Source organism: Babylonia areolata, chromosome 15 (assembly GCF_041734735.1).
Source record: "Babylonia areolata isolate BAREFJ2019XMU chromosome 15, ASM4173473v1, whole genome shotgun sequence".
NCBI lineage: Eukaryota > Metazoa > Mollusca > Gastropoda > Neogastropoda > Buccinidae > Babylonia > Babylonia areolata.
In genome coordinates, this window is record NC_134890.1 from 7,464,820 (window position 1) to 7,483,031 (window position 18,212).

Sequence of the window (18,212 nt, forward strand, 5' to 3'; positions counted from 1 at the left end):
TTCCGAAGAACTGGCACCCAGAGCAGAACTCAAGAAGGCCTGCTGTGTTGTAGTTTGTTGCGTTGAGTTGAGTTGCTGTTCAGTGACGTTGTGTGTTGTGTTGTGCTGTACTGCTCTTTAGTCACAACGGATTTCAACACAACGGACGCAGGAGCAGGAAGAAGAACAACATTTACAACAACAACGAAGGAAAGAGAGCGGGATAAGAGACGATGGGGAGAGAGAGAGACGCAGAGAGAGAGAGAGAGACAGACAGACAGACAGATAGACAGATAAACAAAAAACACGTTGCATCACATTCTCGTTCATTGTCAGAGCCCTCCGAAAATGGGAAGAAGACGGCACCAGCCCAGTGTAAACCACACGTTGTCGGAGTTCACGGAACGTAGGTCACACGCTTCCACTGTCAGTGTACTGCCCCACAAAGACCCTACCCCCAAGGTATCTCCATGGAGTCGTTCTGTCAGTGTACTGCCCCACAAAGACCCTACCCCCCCCCCCCCCACAAAGACCCCACCCCCACGTTATCTCCATGGAGTCGTTCTGTCAGTGTACTGCCCCACAAAGACCCTACCCTCAAGGTATCTCCATGGAGTCGTTCTGTCAGTGTACTGCCCCACAAAGACCCCACCCCCAAGGTATCTCCATGGAGTCGTTCTGTCAGTGTACTGCCCCACAAAGACCCCACCCCCAAGGTATCTCCATGGAGTCGTTCTGTCAGTGTACTGCCCCACAAAGACCCTACCCCCAAGGTATCTCCATGGAGTCGTTCTGTCAGTGTACTGCCCCACAAAGACCCTACCCCCAAGGTATCTCCATGGAGTCGTTCTGTCAGTGTACTGCCCCACAAAGACCCTACCCCCAAGGTATCTCCATGGAGTCGTTCTGGGAAAGACTTGAAGTGACTCCAGTCAGCCCAGGAAAACTGTTGTCAACACTGGCCATGAAATGTCTCCACGCCCTCAGATTTAAAATGTCAAAATTAATCGGAAAGCACAACTTAGAATATAACTGGTGAAGAAAAAAAAGAGTGGAGTTCATTTTGTAGTCAGCCCACAAGACACTCCAGTCCAAATTCCAAAAACACTCTATAATCAATCAGTGTGGGCTGATATTTCGACTTTAGACAGTTAATATACCAGATTAACCCCACACGAACTCCAAGGGTGCATAATAGTGGTTAGCCCAAATTATTTCCATGGGAAGTCATTTTAGATCAGTAGTGCTGGGCTCGAAATAACTCCTTTGGAGTCTTCTGGGGGCACGAGATGGAATGTTGCGATAAAGATATTACAATGGGAATACAGGGGATGCAGTTACTTTTTGACACGGGGTTTATTTATCGAAAGAATTAGAAGAAAAGGCCTGGTCCTGTACTAACTCCCAGGGAAATGTTTTTGGTCCGAAACCATAGGAGTCAAAACGTGCTTGTGGTCATTTCCAGGCGCTACACGGGGTACGTGACATCTGATCGTGTCGACTTCCGGGCAAGTGACGTGTGAACTTGTCTTCTTTCGGATCCGATCCGCCACGTGCTGACCCGAGTGGACTTTCTATGAGTTTACTTCCTGTGACTGTAAATGGACTTTCTATGAGTTTACTTCCTGTGACTGTAAATGGACTTTCTATGAGTTTACTTCCTGTGACTGTAAATGGACTTTCTATGAGTTTACTTCCTGTGACTGCAAATGGAATTTCTATGAGTTTACTTCCTGTGACTGTAAATGGATTTTCTATGAGTTTACTTCCTGTGACTACAAATGGACTTTCTATGAGTTTACTTCCTGTGACTGTAAATGGACTTTCTATGAGTTTACTTCCTGTGACTGTAAATGGACTTTCTATGAGTTTACTTCCTATGACTGTAAATGGATTTTCTATGAGTTTACTTCCTGTGACTGTAAATGGACTTTCTATGAGTTTACTTCCTGTGACTGTAAATGGACTTTCTATGAGTTTACTTCCTGTGACTGCAAATGGAATTTCCATGAGTTTACTTCCTGTGACTGTAAATGGAATTTCTATGAGTTTACTTCCTGTGACTGGAAATGGACTTTCTATGAGTTTACTTCCTGTGACTGCAAATGGACTTTCTATGAGTTTACTTCCTGTGACTGCAAATGGACTTTCTATGAGTTTACTTCCTGTGACTGTAAATGGACTTTCTATGAGTTTACTTCCTGTGACTGTAAATGGATTTTCTGTTAACTGACTTCCCGTCAATGGACTTTCTGTGAATGGACTTCATGATACTGGACTTCGCTGTGTGGCTGCTCGTGGAGGTAGACTGTGGCTCTTGGCGTTGAATGCTGCTGACAAGTATGCATGTCACCGAAAAACAATTTTTGTTGTATTGTTGGGGGTCCAAAGAAGGATAACCAAACGTACACTCCTAAAGGTGTCTAGCTTTTAAACTGGTTCTTATGTCTCAAGACGTGGAGCTGTGGTGATGCGGAAGGAGCTGACAGAATCGGCCCACCACGCGATGGGATCCACTGCCCATGGCCACTGATCGCTTGCCTCCAGATGGCTAAATAATGCCTGTGCTGCGAGACAAAGAACACAAAGAGAAGTGGCTTACAACGAACTTAGTATTCGCACGTCCACAGAATTCTCAAGTCGACAATAGCCTAGAGTGTGTTGCGGTATCACAGATAAGAAGGAAGAAACGCCTATTTCTTCAGGGGACGATTTTGTTTCAGAAAAGGGAAATCAGAAGAATGTACCTAATCTTTAAATTACGGGCAGAATAGTTCCTCTAACATAGTCCTGAACCACGACGAAGACAACACTGAGTGTTTTGAGCGGTAAGAAAAGGGCTTCTTTTTACTCCACGAACCTATGAATATTTACGTCCCCTCCCCTTCAGACACTGAAGAATTTCGGACACTCAGCAAGGTATGTGCCGAGCTCCTCCCCTGTCCTCAAACCGCGGCAGACTGTCCGCTCAGGTTCAGAGGAACAGAACTCGGCATCACCTTTCTCCAACGACAGATCAGTTTTCTGTGATTAAACAAGAATAAAGCTGGTACCTCTCTCCATTTGCAATGTGAGGAACTCCGAGTCAAGGCTGCTTATTCTACTGATTCAGCTAGCACACAGGTAAATAAAAGGTACATTGGAACAAACAGTATGACAGACGTCCAGTGACCATGCCTGCCCAACCCTCCTACGGATCATTAACGTCCACTTTGTTCTTGTGCCACAGTCTTATACACAGGACAGCCACACTGCCAGCCACTGTTGGGAGATGAAAGTCCCGCTCCCACCAGGTGCCGTACCGGATTCGAACCCGTACCTTCAGAATTGCAAAGTCAACCTGACAGTGGCTTTGCGACCCGTCACATTTCCATCAGAGCCTAGTTAATCACAGCACCCGTGAAACTACCATAATTATATAGTCGTGAACAGACTACGCTCCCTAGCGGATAAGTGTTAGACGTTTCAAACATAAGTATGAGCGTCTGTCAGGCGCACTCTAAAATTCTCTACATGGAAAAGTGTGAGTAAATAGAACCACTGGTGTCATTTTAAAGAGTCAAGTACCGACTTTCCTTTCTGTATTCCGACTTATCATCACCCAAACAGAAATAATGCAAGGACTAATCACCACAAAGCACCTGACTCGCAAACAAACACATAGGAAAAAACGACAAGACAAAACAATTTTGTATCACAAATAGTTCATTCCAGAGTACCATCCATTTCAATACCCGGGATCTTGCGCCCTGCGTCCTTCAAAGCATTAGAACCCAGAACAGCTGGATGATGGTTGGCAAATCATAAAACTTTTATCTATTTTCTCTTGTCAAAAGTTTGACATTATTATGATTGTATAGAAATTTTTTGTATTTTGCTGTTTCGGTCATTCTTTTTTTTCGTTATGGGACATTAGACTCAAGTTCTTTTATCAACAAGTCTTTTCGTATAAACCATTTGTTTTTCGCTTTAGGTCAGTTACTCTTTTTTTTCGGGTGTGGAGTGGGTGGGGTGCTTTGACCTTGTTTAGGGGCATGTCTGTGTATTCTTAACGTATGCATAACTCCATCGGAACGTGGTGGGGTAATCGGGAATCATATGAAGGAAGCATTTTTCTTTTGAATATCTGCAATATAGTTGGTGGTGTTGCATACACAAAGTAGTCCTGAAACTTGGGAGGACGATAACTGTCTTGTCTTACACAAGGGCGTTGTAACTTGTGATTCAACCCGTTCATTAGTTTGTCAATAAATCAAACTTTACTTTCGCTGTTTCCGCCTCCGTCCTTTTTTCCCTTTCTCTCCTCCCTTTAGAACGCACCACCAACAACACATTATGATTATTAGCTATCTTAGCGAACAACCTTAGAACCCGGGATTACTTCGCTGCCTTCTCTTAATAGTTTTACCGAGTTCTTCATCTCAACATCTAGAATTAATTAGAGAGTCTGTGAGATCAGTTCCCCTAAATGTATGTTCCAAGACAAAGATAATGCCTCGTATATTTGTTTTTTCCCACACCCCTTCTGGGTTTTAGTTCTTTTCAAAACATAAAATTTTACTCGACATATATGCCTTGATCACTGTATTCCGGACTTAATCAATCGTTACCCACGGACCCATTTGATTTGTTAGTGGGGAGTTTAATGCAAGGTTAGCTGATCACGCACTGGTCTGACGTCCGGCCATAATAGATGACAAATGACATCAATATGGAAAGAGAACGACTTAAGACATTTAAACAATTTTTGTTCATCCAAAATTATTGATTCCAGAGTATCCATTCCTTTCCTATCAATACCAGAGGTCTATGCAACCCTGCTGTCCTTCAAAGCAGTCTGATACAAGAGACCTGGATGAACTGGTTGGCAAAATCATTAAAAGAGCTGTTATCAGTTATTCTGCTATGTCTAAGAAGTTATCATTTATTATGTTTGAAGAAATTTCTTTCGTATTCAGTTGCTATTTGGAATATTCTTTGTTAATTTGTTAATGGCAGTCCAAATAGATTAAGAGTTGCTTTTATCAAATACGAAGTCTTTTCTGTCTATAAAAACCATCATGGTTTTCAGCGTTTGGAGGGTCACGTTTACGGTGTGTGATTTCTTTTCCGCTGTTATCTGAAGCTTGGGTGGTGCTTTACTCTTTTGTTTTTTAAGGGTGCATGTTGCTTGTGTATATCATTAAAAGAGCGCCTCCAAATGTCTATAACTTTCTCCGGATCAGTGAACTGATGGGTTTGGGATAATGGGGAATTCAGTAAATCGAAAAGGAAAGCATCTTTTTCAAAGTTTTTAGAATATCTGCAAATGATAGTTTTGTGCCTTGGTTTGTTTTTGCATATCAAAAAAGTAGTTTCCCGAGAAAGCTTGGGAGAGACGATTTTAACTGTCTTGTCTTTCACAAAGAGGGGAATTTTTTCTGTCTCTCTTACTTTGTCTGTCTCTATCTCTGTTCATGTTTGTCATATAAATCACTCTCTTTCTCTCCTGTTTCTCTCGCCCTTCCTTCCTCTTTACTTTCCCTTTCCTCTTCCCCTCTCCCTTTCCAGCAGCGCCACCACCAACAACATCATTATGACTTGTGACCCGGAGTTAAGCGATAAATCTTAACGCCGAACAACACCCCACCCCCACTTTTCTTTTCTAGCAACCCACCCGGGTACCCACACCTTCTCCTTCCCTCCCGTTCCCTCTCTAATCTCCACCCGTCCTTTCACTCTCCCCGCCGCCTCCTCTTCATCATCAATCACTTCTATCGATTTTAAACTCCTAAGACGTCTGTGCAGAGTCCAGTTCCAGGCTGAAGCCGTAATGAAGTTTTCCACCACAGACAGTAAGAGTAATGCCGATACGAATTTTGTTCTTTCCGTTTTAAACACGCCACCCACATCTGTGGACTTGTGGTGTTTAGTTCTTGTTCTTCTTATTCATCTTCTTTTGGTGGTGGTGTTTTTGTTGTCATTGTTGTCGTCGTCATCATCATCGTTGTCATCGTCTTCGTCGTCGTTGTTGTTGTTGTTGTTGCTGCTGCCCTTCTTCTTCTTGTCCGTTTTATTCTTGTTCTAGTTCTGGTTCTTCACACACACACACACACACACACACACACACACACACATATATATATATATATATATATATATTAATAATTCATAATTTGAAATGCAAACACCTCGATTACCGCAGACATTCTTCTGGAAATAAATAAAGAAATAAAGCTTTACGAGCGGTTCATCACTGGCCTTGAGGTTTTAAGAATGGTTCATAGTTGGCTTTGTGGCACTAAGAACGGTTCGTAACTGGCTTTGGGGCTTTTAGAACGGTTCATAACTGGCCTCATGTTTTCAGAAAGGTTCATGACTGTCCTTTTGGTTTTAGAGCGGTTCATAATTGGCCTTGTGGTTTTAGAGCGATTCGTGATTGGCCTTGTGGTTTTAGAGCGGTTCATAATTGCACATGTGGTTTTGAGAACAGCTCATTACTGGACTTAAGGCTTGAGAACGGTTTATAATTGGCCTTGAGGTTTTGAGAACGAATCATAACTGTCCTTTAGGGTTTGAGAACGATTCATGACTGGCCTTGAGGTTTTGAGAACGATTCATAACTGGCTTTCGGGTCTTGTAAACTGTTCTTCACTGGCTTTGATGCTTTAAGAACGGTTGATGACTGGCTTTTTAGGCTTTAAGAACGGTTGATGACTGGCTTTAAAGCTCTGGTAACTGTTCATTATTGGCTTTGTGGCACTAAGAACGGTTTATAACTGGCTTTGAGGCACTAAGGACAGTTCATGACTGGCTTTGAGGCACTGAGAACAGTTCATGACTGGCTTTGAGGCACTAAGAACAGTTAATGACTGGCTTTGAGGCACTGAGAACGGTTCATGACTGGCTTTGAGGCACTAAGAACGGTTCATAAATGATTTTGTGGCAGGATAAACCGTTCATAACTGGCTTTGAGGCACTAAGAACAGTTCATAACTGATTTTGTGGCAGCATAAACCGTTCATAACTGGCTTTGAGGCACTAAGAACAGTTAATGACTGGCATTGTGGCACTGAGAACGGTTCATAACTGGCTTTGAGGCACTAAGAACAGATCATGACTGGCTTTGTGGCACCGAGAACGGTTCATGACTGGCTTTGAGGCACTAAGAAGTTAATGACTGGCTTTGTGGCACTAAGAACGGTTCATAACTGGCTTTGAGGCACTGAGAACGGTTTATGACTGGCTTTGTGGCACTAAGAACGGTTCATGACTGGCTTTGAGGCACTAAGAACGGTTCATAACTGGCTTTGTGGCACTGAGAACGGTTCATAACTAGCTTTGTGGCACTGAGAACGGTTCATAACTGGCTTTGTGGCACTGAGAACGGTTCATAACTAGCTTTGTGGCACTGAGAACGGTTCATAACTGGCTTTGTGGCACTAAGAACGGTTCATAACTGGCTTTGTGGCACTGAGAACGGTTCATAACTGGCTTTGTGGCACTGAGAACGGTTCGTAACCGGCTTTGTTTTACTGGCTTTCTGGCAACAAGAACGGTCCATGACTGGCTTTGAGGCTAAGAGAACGGTCCATAACTGGCCTTGTTTGTTACATAAGTACGTACATTGCATCGTATAATTATGCAGTTTTGATTTATTACAAAATGTGTGTCATATACAAACGCATGAGAAACAGCAACAACAACAAAAATGGTGCTCCAGTTTGCTACCTGTGAGAAACGATTTTGCTCCGCGGCAGTAAATGCATTCTCTGCGAGAAGTGAGAAGTGATTCGAGGGATTCGACCGCGTTGGAAGGGAAAGGGTGAAAGAAGAAAGATGGATATACCGGAGGTAGAGTGGACAAGGGGTGTGTGGGGATATTAATTAATATTGACCAATTGATTTCTTGTTGGTTGGCAGCAGAGGGTTATTTTCATGCAGACCGGAACGGTCCTTATGCCTTGGGAAGTTTCCTTGTCTGGTGAGTGTAATGATGACTGGTCTTTGGAGGAGTTCCTTTTCTTAGTAAGAAGGAGGTATACGTGATGTATGGGGTACCTGTAATTATTGTTAAACGATGCATGTACAGTGTGGGTTCAGTGTTCTTGAGAAAACATATGCAAACATACTAGCGCATGAACGCGAGGGCAGGAAGGCGGGCAGGCGGGCACGCACGCACGCACGCACGCACACACACACACACACACACACACACACACACACACACACTCTCTCTCTCTCTCTCTCAGCTCTCATCTCATCTCATCTATCCCTTGACCCGTGGGTGGGTCGTTGGGGCACCATGGATGACTGCCTGGTCAGCTCGCGCCACCTGCCTCGGTCCTCAGCGGCCCTTTGAGTTGTGGCAAATGGCAGGCCCGTCCACTCTTTGATGTTGTCCTCCCACCGCTTTCTCTGTCTGCCTCTCTTCCTCCTTCCTTGTACGGTACCCTGCAGGATGGTCTTGGCTAGGCCGTCTGATCGTGTGACGTGTCCATACCAGCGGAGCTTGCGTTCCTTCACTGTGGTTAGCAGGTCTTTGAATGGGCCAATGGCGTTTTGGACTCTTCTTTTCACTTCCTCATTTGTGATGTGGTCTTTGTATGTAATGTTCAGGATCTTGCGGAAGCATCTCATTTCCAGGGCCTGGATTCTTCTCTGGAGTTCTGCAGTGAGGGTCCAGGATTCGCAAGCGTATAGAAATATTGAGAGTTCATATCATAACAATGTTCTTACTATTGATATGTTTATCCAGATTGTATCCTCCGCCCCCCACCCCGACCCCCGACCGCACCTGATTAACCAGATATTTCCACAGTTGCATTACGTCAGTCCCTGTTATATTACAATTACTGTATATGTATTCACATTCAAAACCTGAATCTGAATTATTGAATATCCCTCAATGTGACATAACCAAATACCATCTGCTGACGTCAGCGTAGTTGGTTTACTTTTTTTAATATACCACATATACTGAGGTAACAATGGAATAGTGTGTTACTGGGTTGTCCGTCTGTCTGTGTGGCAGGTTATAGACCGAAAAAAGCATCGTTAGGTTTTCAGTGAATTCTACTTGGGTTTGTACAGTTCTGCTGTTGTTGCGGCATTGTGTTAAGGGTCCCATAGCCTTTTTCTGTCATGGAGGCAATGGATTTATGTCCACAGTGTCCAGCGCTGGGCATAGCAAGGTGGGGCCCAAGCCTCCCCTTTCGCCCTTTCAACCTTCCGCCAAATCGGAGTAAAGTGCCTTTCCCAGGGGAACAACACCATGCCGAAACGGGGCTTCGAACCCCGATTATTGATGAACACTGGATCATAAATCCAACGCATAACCCATCTGAGCTGCGCATGATGAGTATTTCTTGTTTACATTAACCAACCGAACGCTGATATGAATCACGGGGCATCGGATGTTCTGCATATGCATATACACGAAGGGGTTTCGGGGTTCAGCTGGGGGATCTGGGTGAGCGGAAAGATGTCCACCCTTCACCCACTAGGCGCTGTGATCGGGATTCAAACCCCAGGGCCCTCAGACTGAAAGTCAGACGCTTTAACCAGTTGGCTGTTGCGCCCCTTGGATCTACCTGTTTTCATGCTGATGGGAGGGGTGTGTGTGTGTGTGTGTGTGTGTGTGTGTGTGTGTGTGTACACCCCTTTATTTCACGAAATATTCTTCTCTTAACTCTTCGAAGAGCCACTTGGGCGACGAGGCGAACTGCTCACACGATTCCCCCACCTCCATCGGTTTTGTGTCGAAGCCTGGGTCTCGGCAAATGGTCTTCCCGTCCATTTTTCACTGTTGTCAGTCCATCGTTGCTTTTTCTGTCTTCCCTTTTGTCTTCTTCCTCCCTCAGCAGTTCCCCGGAGGATTGTGTTAGTAAGGCTGTGGTTACATGACCATGCTAACATAGTTTTCGTTTCTTTATAAACTGATGTTTGCAGAACTTCACTTTCTGTTAATGGCTGAATGCTGCTTGATGATATGTGCACTTGTTCATTGGTGATATGATCAATACACCTGATGTTTAGTATCTTGAGATAGCACCTCATAAAAAGTAAAAGTATTAAATTTTGTTTCTCTCTCTTTCTCTCTCACTTTGCTTCAGAAAGATTTCAAACCCAACCTGATATTTTAGTGTGTGTGTGTGTGTGTGTGTGTGTGTGTGTGTGTGTGTGTGTTTGTTTGTTCTTGCGTGTGTGTGTATGCGTGGGTTTATGCGTGTGTGTGTGTGTGCGTGTGTGTGTGCGTGTGTGCGCGTGCGCGTTTGCCTGTGTGCACACAGCCAGTGACTCGTACAGCTGCTACCACTGCAAAACCAACACGCACCACGTGGACAACTACTGCGGGGACCCCTTCAACACCTCCCACCCCCAGCTGGACGCCGTGCAGTGCTCCCTCAACGACTACTGCGCCAAGTGGGTCGTGCAGCTCCCGTCAGGTAATGGGACGTCAGCGGTCCTGTCACTGGACTTAACTAACTTAGCTACATTACCAGACCATTTTGGTTTTCGTATTCCTCAACTTTTCGATGCATGAGTACACGCATGTATCCAGTTATCTGTGACCGTCTCCCACGTGCTGAGGGTCCGTATGGGGTGAATCGACTTTTTTGCACAAGCGCATGGTTCAACTTCTAAATTACAACATAGCTTGCTGTTTTTGCCGAAATCAAAGTGTAAATTTTCATTTGCCGAATTCAAACTATAAATTTGAAAATTTAGTTAATTTCCGCTCCTACGTGCCGATATTGCAGAGTAATTATCCCGAAAAACAGCATGTTTTACATTAATATCTATTCAGTATCTTAATAGAATACATTAACATAAAAGAAAAAGAAAAACTAAAAATAAACATGTAGGTAAATACATAAAAAACATAATAAAGTGGAAATGGAAGATACTTAGAGGGCAGATCACTGAAAGAAAGAATGAACAACAATGGGCCACACTCAGCGAACCCCTGCGCACCCACCTACACTGGCACACTACAAAAGATAAAACAAATTAAAAAAAATCACAGGTTTATTTCATTTTTTGACAAAATCAAAATTTAGATGTGCATTATTCTAATTTTGATGTACAAGTAATGATAACAAAAGATACTTTGTTTGTTGAGAGATCAAGAGGAAAAAAAAACCTTTACACCCCAAAACAACCATTCAAAATTACATCATCAAGTGTGAATATCATTGCCCAAAGTATTTACAGACTCTAGTTTGATAACCTGCCTAACTTTCACAGGCACACAGCTAAAACAAACCCCCATTACTAGGGAAAATTCTCAAGAGTCAGTTGCAAAACTTTAAAGCTGTTTTTCTCAAAATGGCTGCCGCGGTACTAACACACTTGGAACTACCATAACTTCTACATTTTTTGTTAACCTAGGAAAATGTTTTATACATCGTTGGAAAGGTCTTTAAAGTTGTCTTCTTTCCAATGGTGTATACATCTTTATATCGTCAAAAATCGATTTATCTATCATTTTGTAGAAGCTGGTCACATTTGAGCATGCAGTCGGGCATACGGCAATGTCTTGTGTTACAGCCTCAGTTGTTACTGTTATCATCATCATTATTATTATTGTTCTTGTTGTTTTTCTTCTTGTTATCGTCGTTGTTGTTGTTAGTATATTATTGATATATTTTTTTTATTGTTGTGTTTATCATCATCTTCATCATCACCTTTATAATGGTTGTTCCAGGCGCTCTCCAGACGACGCGCACGTGCTCCAGCAACATGCAGCTGAACCTGAAGATCTACCTGGTGTGTATGACAGAGTCTGGCAGTGACGAGGGACATCTGTGCTTCTGTGAGGGCGAGCTCTGCAACTCCGCCCCTTCCCTGTCCGCGCAGACGTCATTTCCTATTTACGTCACCTTCGGCCTGGCGCTTGTCGGGACTTTCCGCGGCGGGCTTTCCCTGGTGGGGATCTTGTGACTGGAGTTCGAGAGGAGAAGGAAGTGGGCTTGGAAGAGGAGCGGAAGAAGAAGTGGGGTAGGAGGAGGAGTGGGGTAGGAAGAGGAGTGGGTTAGGAGGAGGAGTGGGGTAGGAAGAGGAGTGGGATAGGAGGAGGAGCGGGATAGGAGGAGGAGCGGGATAGGAAGAGTGGGGTAGGAGGAGGAGTGGGGTAGGAGGAGGAGTGGGGTAGGAGGAGGAGTGGGGTAGGAGGAGGAGTGGGGTAGGAGGAGGAGCGGGGTAGGAGGAGGAGTGAGAGGAGGAGCGGGAGAAGAAGTGGGGTAGGAGGAGGAGTGGGAGGAGGAGTGGGGTAGGAGGAGGAGTGGGGTAGGAGGAGGAGCGGGGTAGGAGGAGGAGTGAGAGGAGGAGCGGGAGAAGAAGTGGGGTAGGAGGAGGAGCGGGGTAGGAGGAGGAGTGAGAGGAGGAGCGGGAGAAGAAGTGGGGTAGGAGGAGGAGTGGGATAGGAGGAGGAGTGGGGTAGGAGGAGGAGTGGGATAGGAGGAGGAGTGGGGTAGGAGGAGGAGTGGGAGGAGGAGCGGGATAGGAGGAGGAGCGGGGTAGGAGGAGGAGCGGGATAGGAGGAGGAGTGGGATAGGAAGAGTGGGGTAGGAGGAGGAGTGGGGTAGGAGGAGGAGTGGGAGGAGGAGCGGGATAGGAGGAGGAGCGGGGTAGGAGGAGGAGCGGGATAGGAGGAGGAGTGGGATAGGAAGAGTGGGGTAGGAGGAAGAGTGGGGTAGGAGGAGGAGTGGGGTAGGAGGAGGAGTGGGAGGAGGAGCGGGAGAAGAAGTGGGGTAGGAGGAGTGGGGTAGGAGGAGGGAGGAGGAGTGGGGTAGGAGGAGTGGGCTAGGAGGAGGAGTGGGGTAGGAGGAGGAGGAGTGGGGTAGGAGGAGGAGGAGTGGGGTAGTAGGAGGAGTGGGTGGGGTAGGAGGAGTGGGTGGGGTAGGAGGAGTGGGTGGGGTAGGAGGAGGAGTGGGGTAGTAGGAGGAGTGGGTGGGGTAGGAGGAGTGGGTGGGGTAGGAGGAGGAGTGGAGTAGGAGGAGGAGGAGTGGGGTAGGAGGAGGAGTGGGGTAGGAGGAGGAGTGGGGTAGGAGGAGGAGGAGTGGGGTAGTAGGAGGAGTGGGTGGGGTAGTAGGAGGAGGAGTGGGGTAGGAGGAGGAGGAGTGGGGTAGGAGGAGGAGGAGGAGGAGGAGTGGGGTAGTAGGAGGAGTGAGTGGGGTAGGAGGAGGAGGAGTGGGGTAGTAGGAGGAGTGAGTGGGGTAGGAGGAGGAGGAGTGGGGTAGGAGGAGGAGGAGGAGGAGGAGTGGGGTAGTAGGAGGAGGAGTGGGGTAGTAGGAGGAGGAGTGTGGTAGGAGGAGGAGTGGGGTAGGAGGAGTGGGGTAGGAGGAGGAGTGGGAGGAGGAGTGGGGTAGGAGGAGGAGTGGGTGGGGTAGGAGGAGGAGGAGTGGGGTAGGAGGAGGAGTGGGGTAGGAGGAGGAGTGGGGTAGGAGGAGGAGTGGGAGAAGAAGTGGGGTAGGAGGAGGAGTGGGAGAAGAAGAACATAAATCCATATGTATGGTGGATTACTCGCTGCAGAAAGTGAACGGATTTTTCATCACAAAAAGCTTAAAGAATCTGATAAATGGAATTGCGTCTTGAAATTATAGGCTTAGTGCTTTTGACGATGTTGTGATGAAGTAAAAGAAAAAAAGACATAAAAAGAAAAAAAAAGTGAAAAAGAAAAAAAGAAAAGCTCATGATATCAAACAAGTAAAAAATAAGAATTAAAAAGTGTTTTGTAATTCGTGCGTGAATGCACAGGGTGGCCTACTGTGGATGAAAAGCTATTTGATGACCAGTCTCATCACAAAGTGCACAGTTCATCTATCTTGACGGCTGTTATTATCATAATTATTACTTTATCACCATTATTCTTATTTTCACAAGCTTTTCGCAACGAAAACTGAAACAGACCTGTTCTGCAGTTTTATGCGACTGACTTGGAAACCTACCATGTTTGCCTAAGAAAACAAACTGTTTTCTTTTTATTAAGTGAAGTGTCCAGATTGTCAGTCAGTACGGGAAGATGTACGTCAATTTGTTTCCACGCCTGTGTCTTTCTGACGACTTTGACGTCATTGTGTAACATGACGTCAGCAGTCACTGACGTCACCTCTCTTTGTGTGCACATTGCCAACGAACGTATATGAGACATGTATGCATTTTAAAAATCTTTTTATCATCATTATCTTTTTTATTTCAGTGATGCACGGTTTTTGAATGTATTGGTGAGCACGTTTAAAGTAAAAATAATTGAATGAATAAGTTAAAAGACTGGCATGATCTTATGAATTGAATAGACGTGTTTTTTTTTTTAATTTTAAAAATATTTTGTTATTAAGTTTGAAACGCAACTGGTTATTATGTGACATATTCCTTGTAACCTTACAGAAACACATGGCAAAAAGATACTTGGTGTTAAGTGTGTGTTGTATGAAAATGAATATTGATTGTTAAATAATTGATAAATTCAGGTTCAGAAAGGATACACACATGTGCTGGCATTAGCTTTTTTTCCCAACGTAAAAACTTCTATTATATATATATATATATATATATATATATATATATATATATATATATATATATATATCACAAAACGTACACGGTGATTTTATTGATTCACTTGTGTAAACAAAACGAGTCGTCAAGGTTATAACCCGGTGTTCAGTTGTGTGCGTGCGTGCGTGTGTGCGTGCGCGCGCGCGCGCGTGTGTGTGTGGTGTGTGTGTGTGTGTATCTGTATGTATGTATGTCTGTATGCATGCATGCCTGCCTGTGTGTCCATGGTAAACTTTAACATTGCCATTTTCCCTGGAAATACTTTGTCTACCAATACCAAATTTGGATCAAACATAGGAAAAAAGTCTTCAAATCATACCAATTTCGCTTGTAAGTCTTCCGATTTAAGCTGCATGTCCGGATCATTAACGGTTTATTTCGTTGAGGCTCCGCAATCCAGAAACACCAACTTACCGCTCCCAGTTGCCGGAACATAGGCTTTGTTTGGTAAGAAAACGGCATGACATTGTTTTTCTTGTTTGCAATTAAAAGAAAAGAAATATAAATTCTGGATAGAACACATATAGTGACACTAACTGCACCATTGCATACGAATATTCTAAAGTGGATACTGAATTAACTGGAATAAACTCAAAAGAAAAATCGAACTGATCGTTTCTTTCAGTTTCGGTCAGCCTGTTGTAGCCTAAGACTGGTTTTAAGGCCATCTCCTTTACTGCCGAATGGAAATATTTTTTTTAAATAATCAAGATGTATCCAAAAAACATTATCCAATAGGTGTTTTTTCTCTCGAATACAATCATATATTTATCGTGCTAAAAAAGACAACATAGCTCATAACTTTAAATATCAAGTTTGGTCAGTTGATGTCAGATTCGCTGTAACATTGTGGATTGGACTATTTCCTTCCGAGCAGAACATCATTGGTTCGATCCCGCAAGCATGCCTGGTTGTTTGTTGATTTTATTATTTTATTTTATTATTTTGTTTGTTTGTTTTTGTTTTTTGGGGATGGTTGTTTTTTGTTGGTGTTTTGTTTTTCCAAAGCTTATTATTTAATAAAGAACCCATTTAAGGATTTTTTTTAAATCTCTTCTTTTTCCCCCTCATGATTCCTTTACCAGATAAATTGCGTGTCATAAGTGAGTCTTGAAGGTCTTGCCTCTTTTGTTTTATTTTAATTTATCAATGAATTGAATTTGTTTTTCAAACTGCTGGCAGGATCGATCTAGCAAATTTGATGTACATCAAAAGTCTGGGTCCAGTGCATGTTATTAACCTTCAGCAAGACGAAGTTCATGGAAAGACGTAAAATGGAAATATTTTGATATTAGTGCTAATCTTCCCCACCGCTGTTTTCCATCCAGTTTCCCCACCCTACCCCCTACACACTCAAACACACACTCCTCACTTATCCCTTGCCCGTACCGACTCTCTTCATTTTCTCATGTTCGATTAACAATCACATGGATTCTCAACCCATCTTCTTGGCTGAAGACACTTGTAGAGAGAGAGAGAGAGAGAGAGAAAACATGTTCCATGAAGTCACTGGTTGAAAATAAAGTCCATCCCTTTTGAAGAAAGTCACGAAGTGTAGGCATACCAGAAGGTCCAGATAGACAAACCCCTTACCTCGTTTTATTGACTCGGCTTTGTTGTTGCGTCACATCCTGTCAGTGACATTCTCCTTTCCTCAGCCAGAGGTTACAAATAACTATACTACTCCAAGAAAGTTATGGGCCAGGCAGAAAAACTGTCACGAAAATTAAACAACGAATACAAAAGCGAATTTCACGAAAGTTGGTTTTTATTGTCCGACAACAGTACGTACACAAGTTCTGGTTCTGTAGCGCAGAGCTGAGAGAACAGTGAAACGATCATCACGTGGGCCTGTCGCTCTTGGTCTGCCAGAATGAGAACGGTTATTCGGTGGATCCACTTGTTTGGAACCTCTCGTTCAGCTGCTGAATTACTGAGTGGCTCACTCCAATACATCTGCCCACTTCTCGTCCAGAAATTCCGTCTTGCAGCCATGCCAGGACTCTGCCGTGATCTTCTGCTATAAATTGCTGTCTTGCTGGCATGGTTGGTTGTTTCACCTCGATTTTACCCCAGATTTTATACCCAAATTTAACCCTAGTCATCTGCAAATTTTTAAATTAATCAGTAGTTTTTGAACCGGGAAACTGCCTTTCTTGATAAAAAAAAAAAAAAAAGAAAGAAAGAAAGAAAAGAAAAACCGTGCAAAACATGCAGCTTTCCAGCGCATTTGTACGCCTTAGCTCAAAGGTCAGGATAGCGTATATTCGGGGTCAATGAGTGTAAACGTTGACTTTGCAATGATCCAATCTTAAATTGATATTAAATGTCTTCCTTCTTTCTATATATAAAAAAAGATATCTTAATCTAGATTGTCTTGGTGACCCTAAATTTTCTTGGAGTTGTATATGTTTTTACGTACACCCCCCCACCCCCCACCTCTCTCTCTGTCTCTCTCTCTCTCTCTCTCACATACACAACCTGAAATCCTCCCTTTCCTATGCCTCCCCCTCCCACTTTCTCCCCTCCCAATCACCAGAACGCCAGACGGACCTCACACACAGACAGATATCCAGGACTCGACCACTCAAACAACACAACCATCACCGAACCAGGATCCAAGAGCCCTTGAAAACGTGTCTTCAATTAGAGCGTCAGCCAACAGATCGTTAAACTCAACTCCGCCACCCAATTTCAATTGACCTCCCACCGTTCACATTGTTTGTTGTGCACGTTTGTGGAAAAGTGGATGAGATTTTGTTTTCGTCTCTCGCTGACCGACCAGGTTTGTTTTGTGGAGGGCAGGGTGAAGAGAGAGAGAGTGTGGAGGGCAGGGTGAAGAGAGAGAGAGAGTGTGGAGGGCAGGGTGAAGAGAGAGAGAGTGTGGAGGGCAGGGTGAAGAGAGAGAGAGAGAGTGTGGAGGGCAGGGTGAAGAGAGAGAGAGTGTGGAGGGCAGGGTGAAGAGAGAGAGAGAGAGTGTGGAGGGCAGGGTGAAGAGAGAGAGAGTGTGGAGGGCAGGGTGAAGAGAGAGAGAGAGAGTGTGGAGGGCAGGGTGAAGAGAGAGAGAGAGAGTGTGGAGGGCAGGGTGAAGAGAGAGAGAGAGAGTGTGGAGGGCAGGGTGAAGAGAGAGAGAGTGTGGAGGGCAGGGTGAAGAGAGAGAGAGAGAGTGTGGAGGGCAGGGTGAAGAGAGAGAGAGTGTGGAGGGCAGGGTGAAGAGAGAGAGAGAGAGTGTGGAGGGCAGGGTGAAGAGAGAGAGAGAGAGTGTGGAGGGCAGGGTGAAGAGAGAGAGAGTGTGGAGGGCAGGGTGAAGAGAGAGAGAGTGTGGAGGGCAGGGTGAAGAGAGAGAGAGTGTGGAGGGCAGGGTGAAGAGAGAGAGAGAGAGAGAGAGAGCATGCATGCGTAGAGTACATAGATGGTCATTAGCGATCGTTAATCTGCAAATGATCGATGTTTATTATTGTGACAACAACAATACTATTACTAGTAATAAGAAGAAACAGAAGATATTATCATTATTATCATTATTATTATCGTTGTTGTTATTAACATTGTTATTGCTGTTATTATACTGTGGGTGTTGTTGTAATCAATATCATCGTCATTATGAATGCTGTTAGATTTTTAACTGTATTTTGTTTTCGCCGTCTTCCAGTATCATTGATTATCGCACGATTATCAATTTGTTGGCTGTA

At 44.3% G+C, this 18,212-nt stretch overlaps 1 protein-coding gene across 2 annotated transcripts in view; it reads left to right on the forward strand.

Moving 5' to 3' along the window:
- The window catches only part of LOC143290157 (UPAR/Ly6 domain-containing protein qvr-like), a 237,226-nt gene extending 225,285 nt beyond the window's left edge, over positions 1-11,941 (forward strand). For both annotated transcript variants that reach the window (XM_076599461.1, XM_076599463.1), the window contains exons 3-4: positions 10,251-10,406; positions 11,669-11,941. In XM_076599461.1, coding sequence (XP_076455576.1) covers positions 10,251-10,406; positions 11,669-11,904 — 392 coding nt within the window. In that variant the 3' untranslated portion in view covers positions 11,905-11,941. The remainder of the gene's footprint in view (positions 1-10,250; positions 10,407-11,668) is intronic.
- The last annotated feature ends 6,271 nt before the right edge of the window (positions 11,942-18,212 follow it).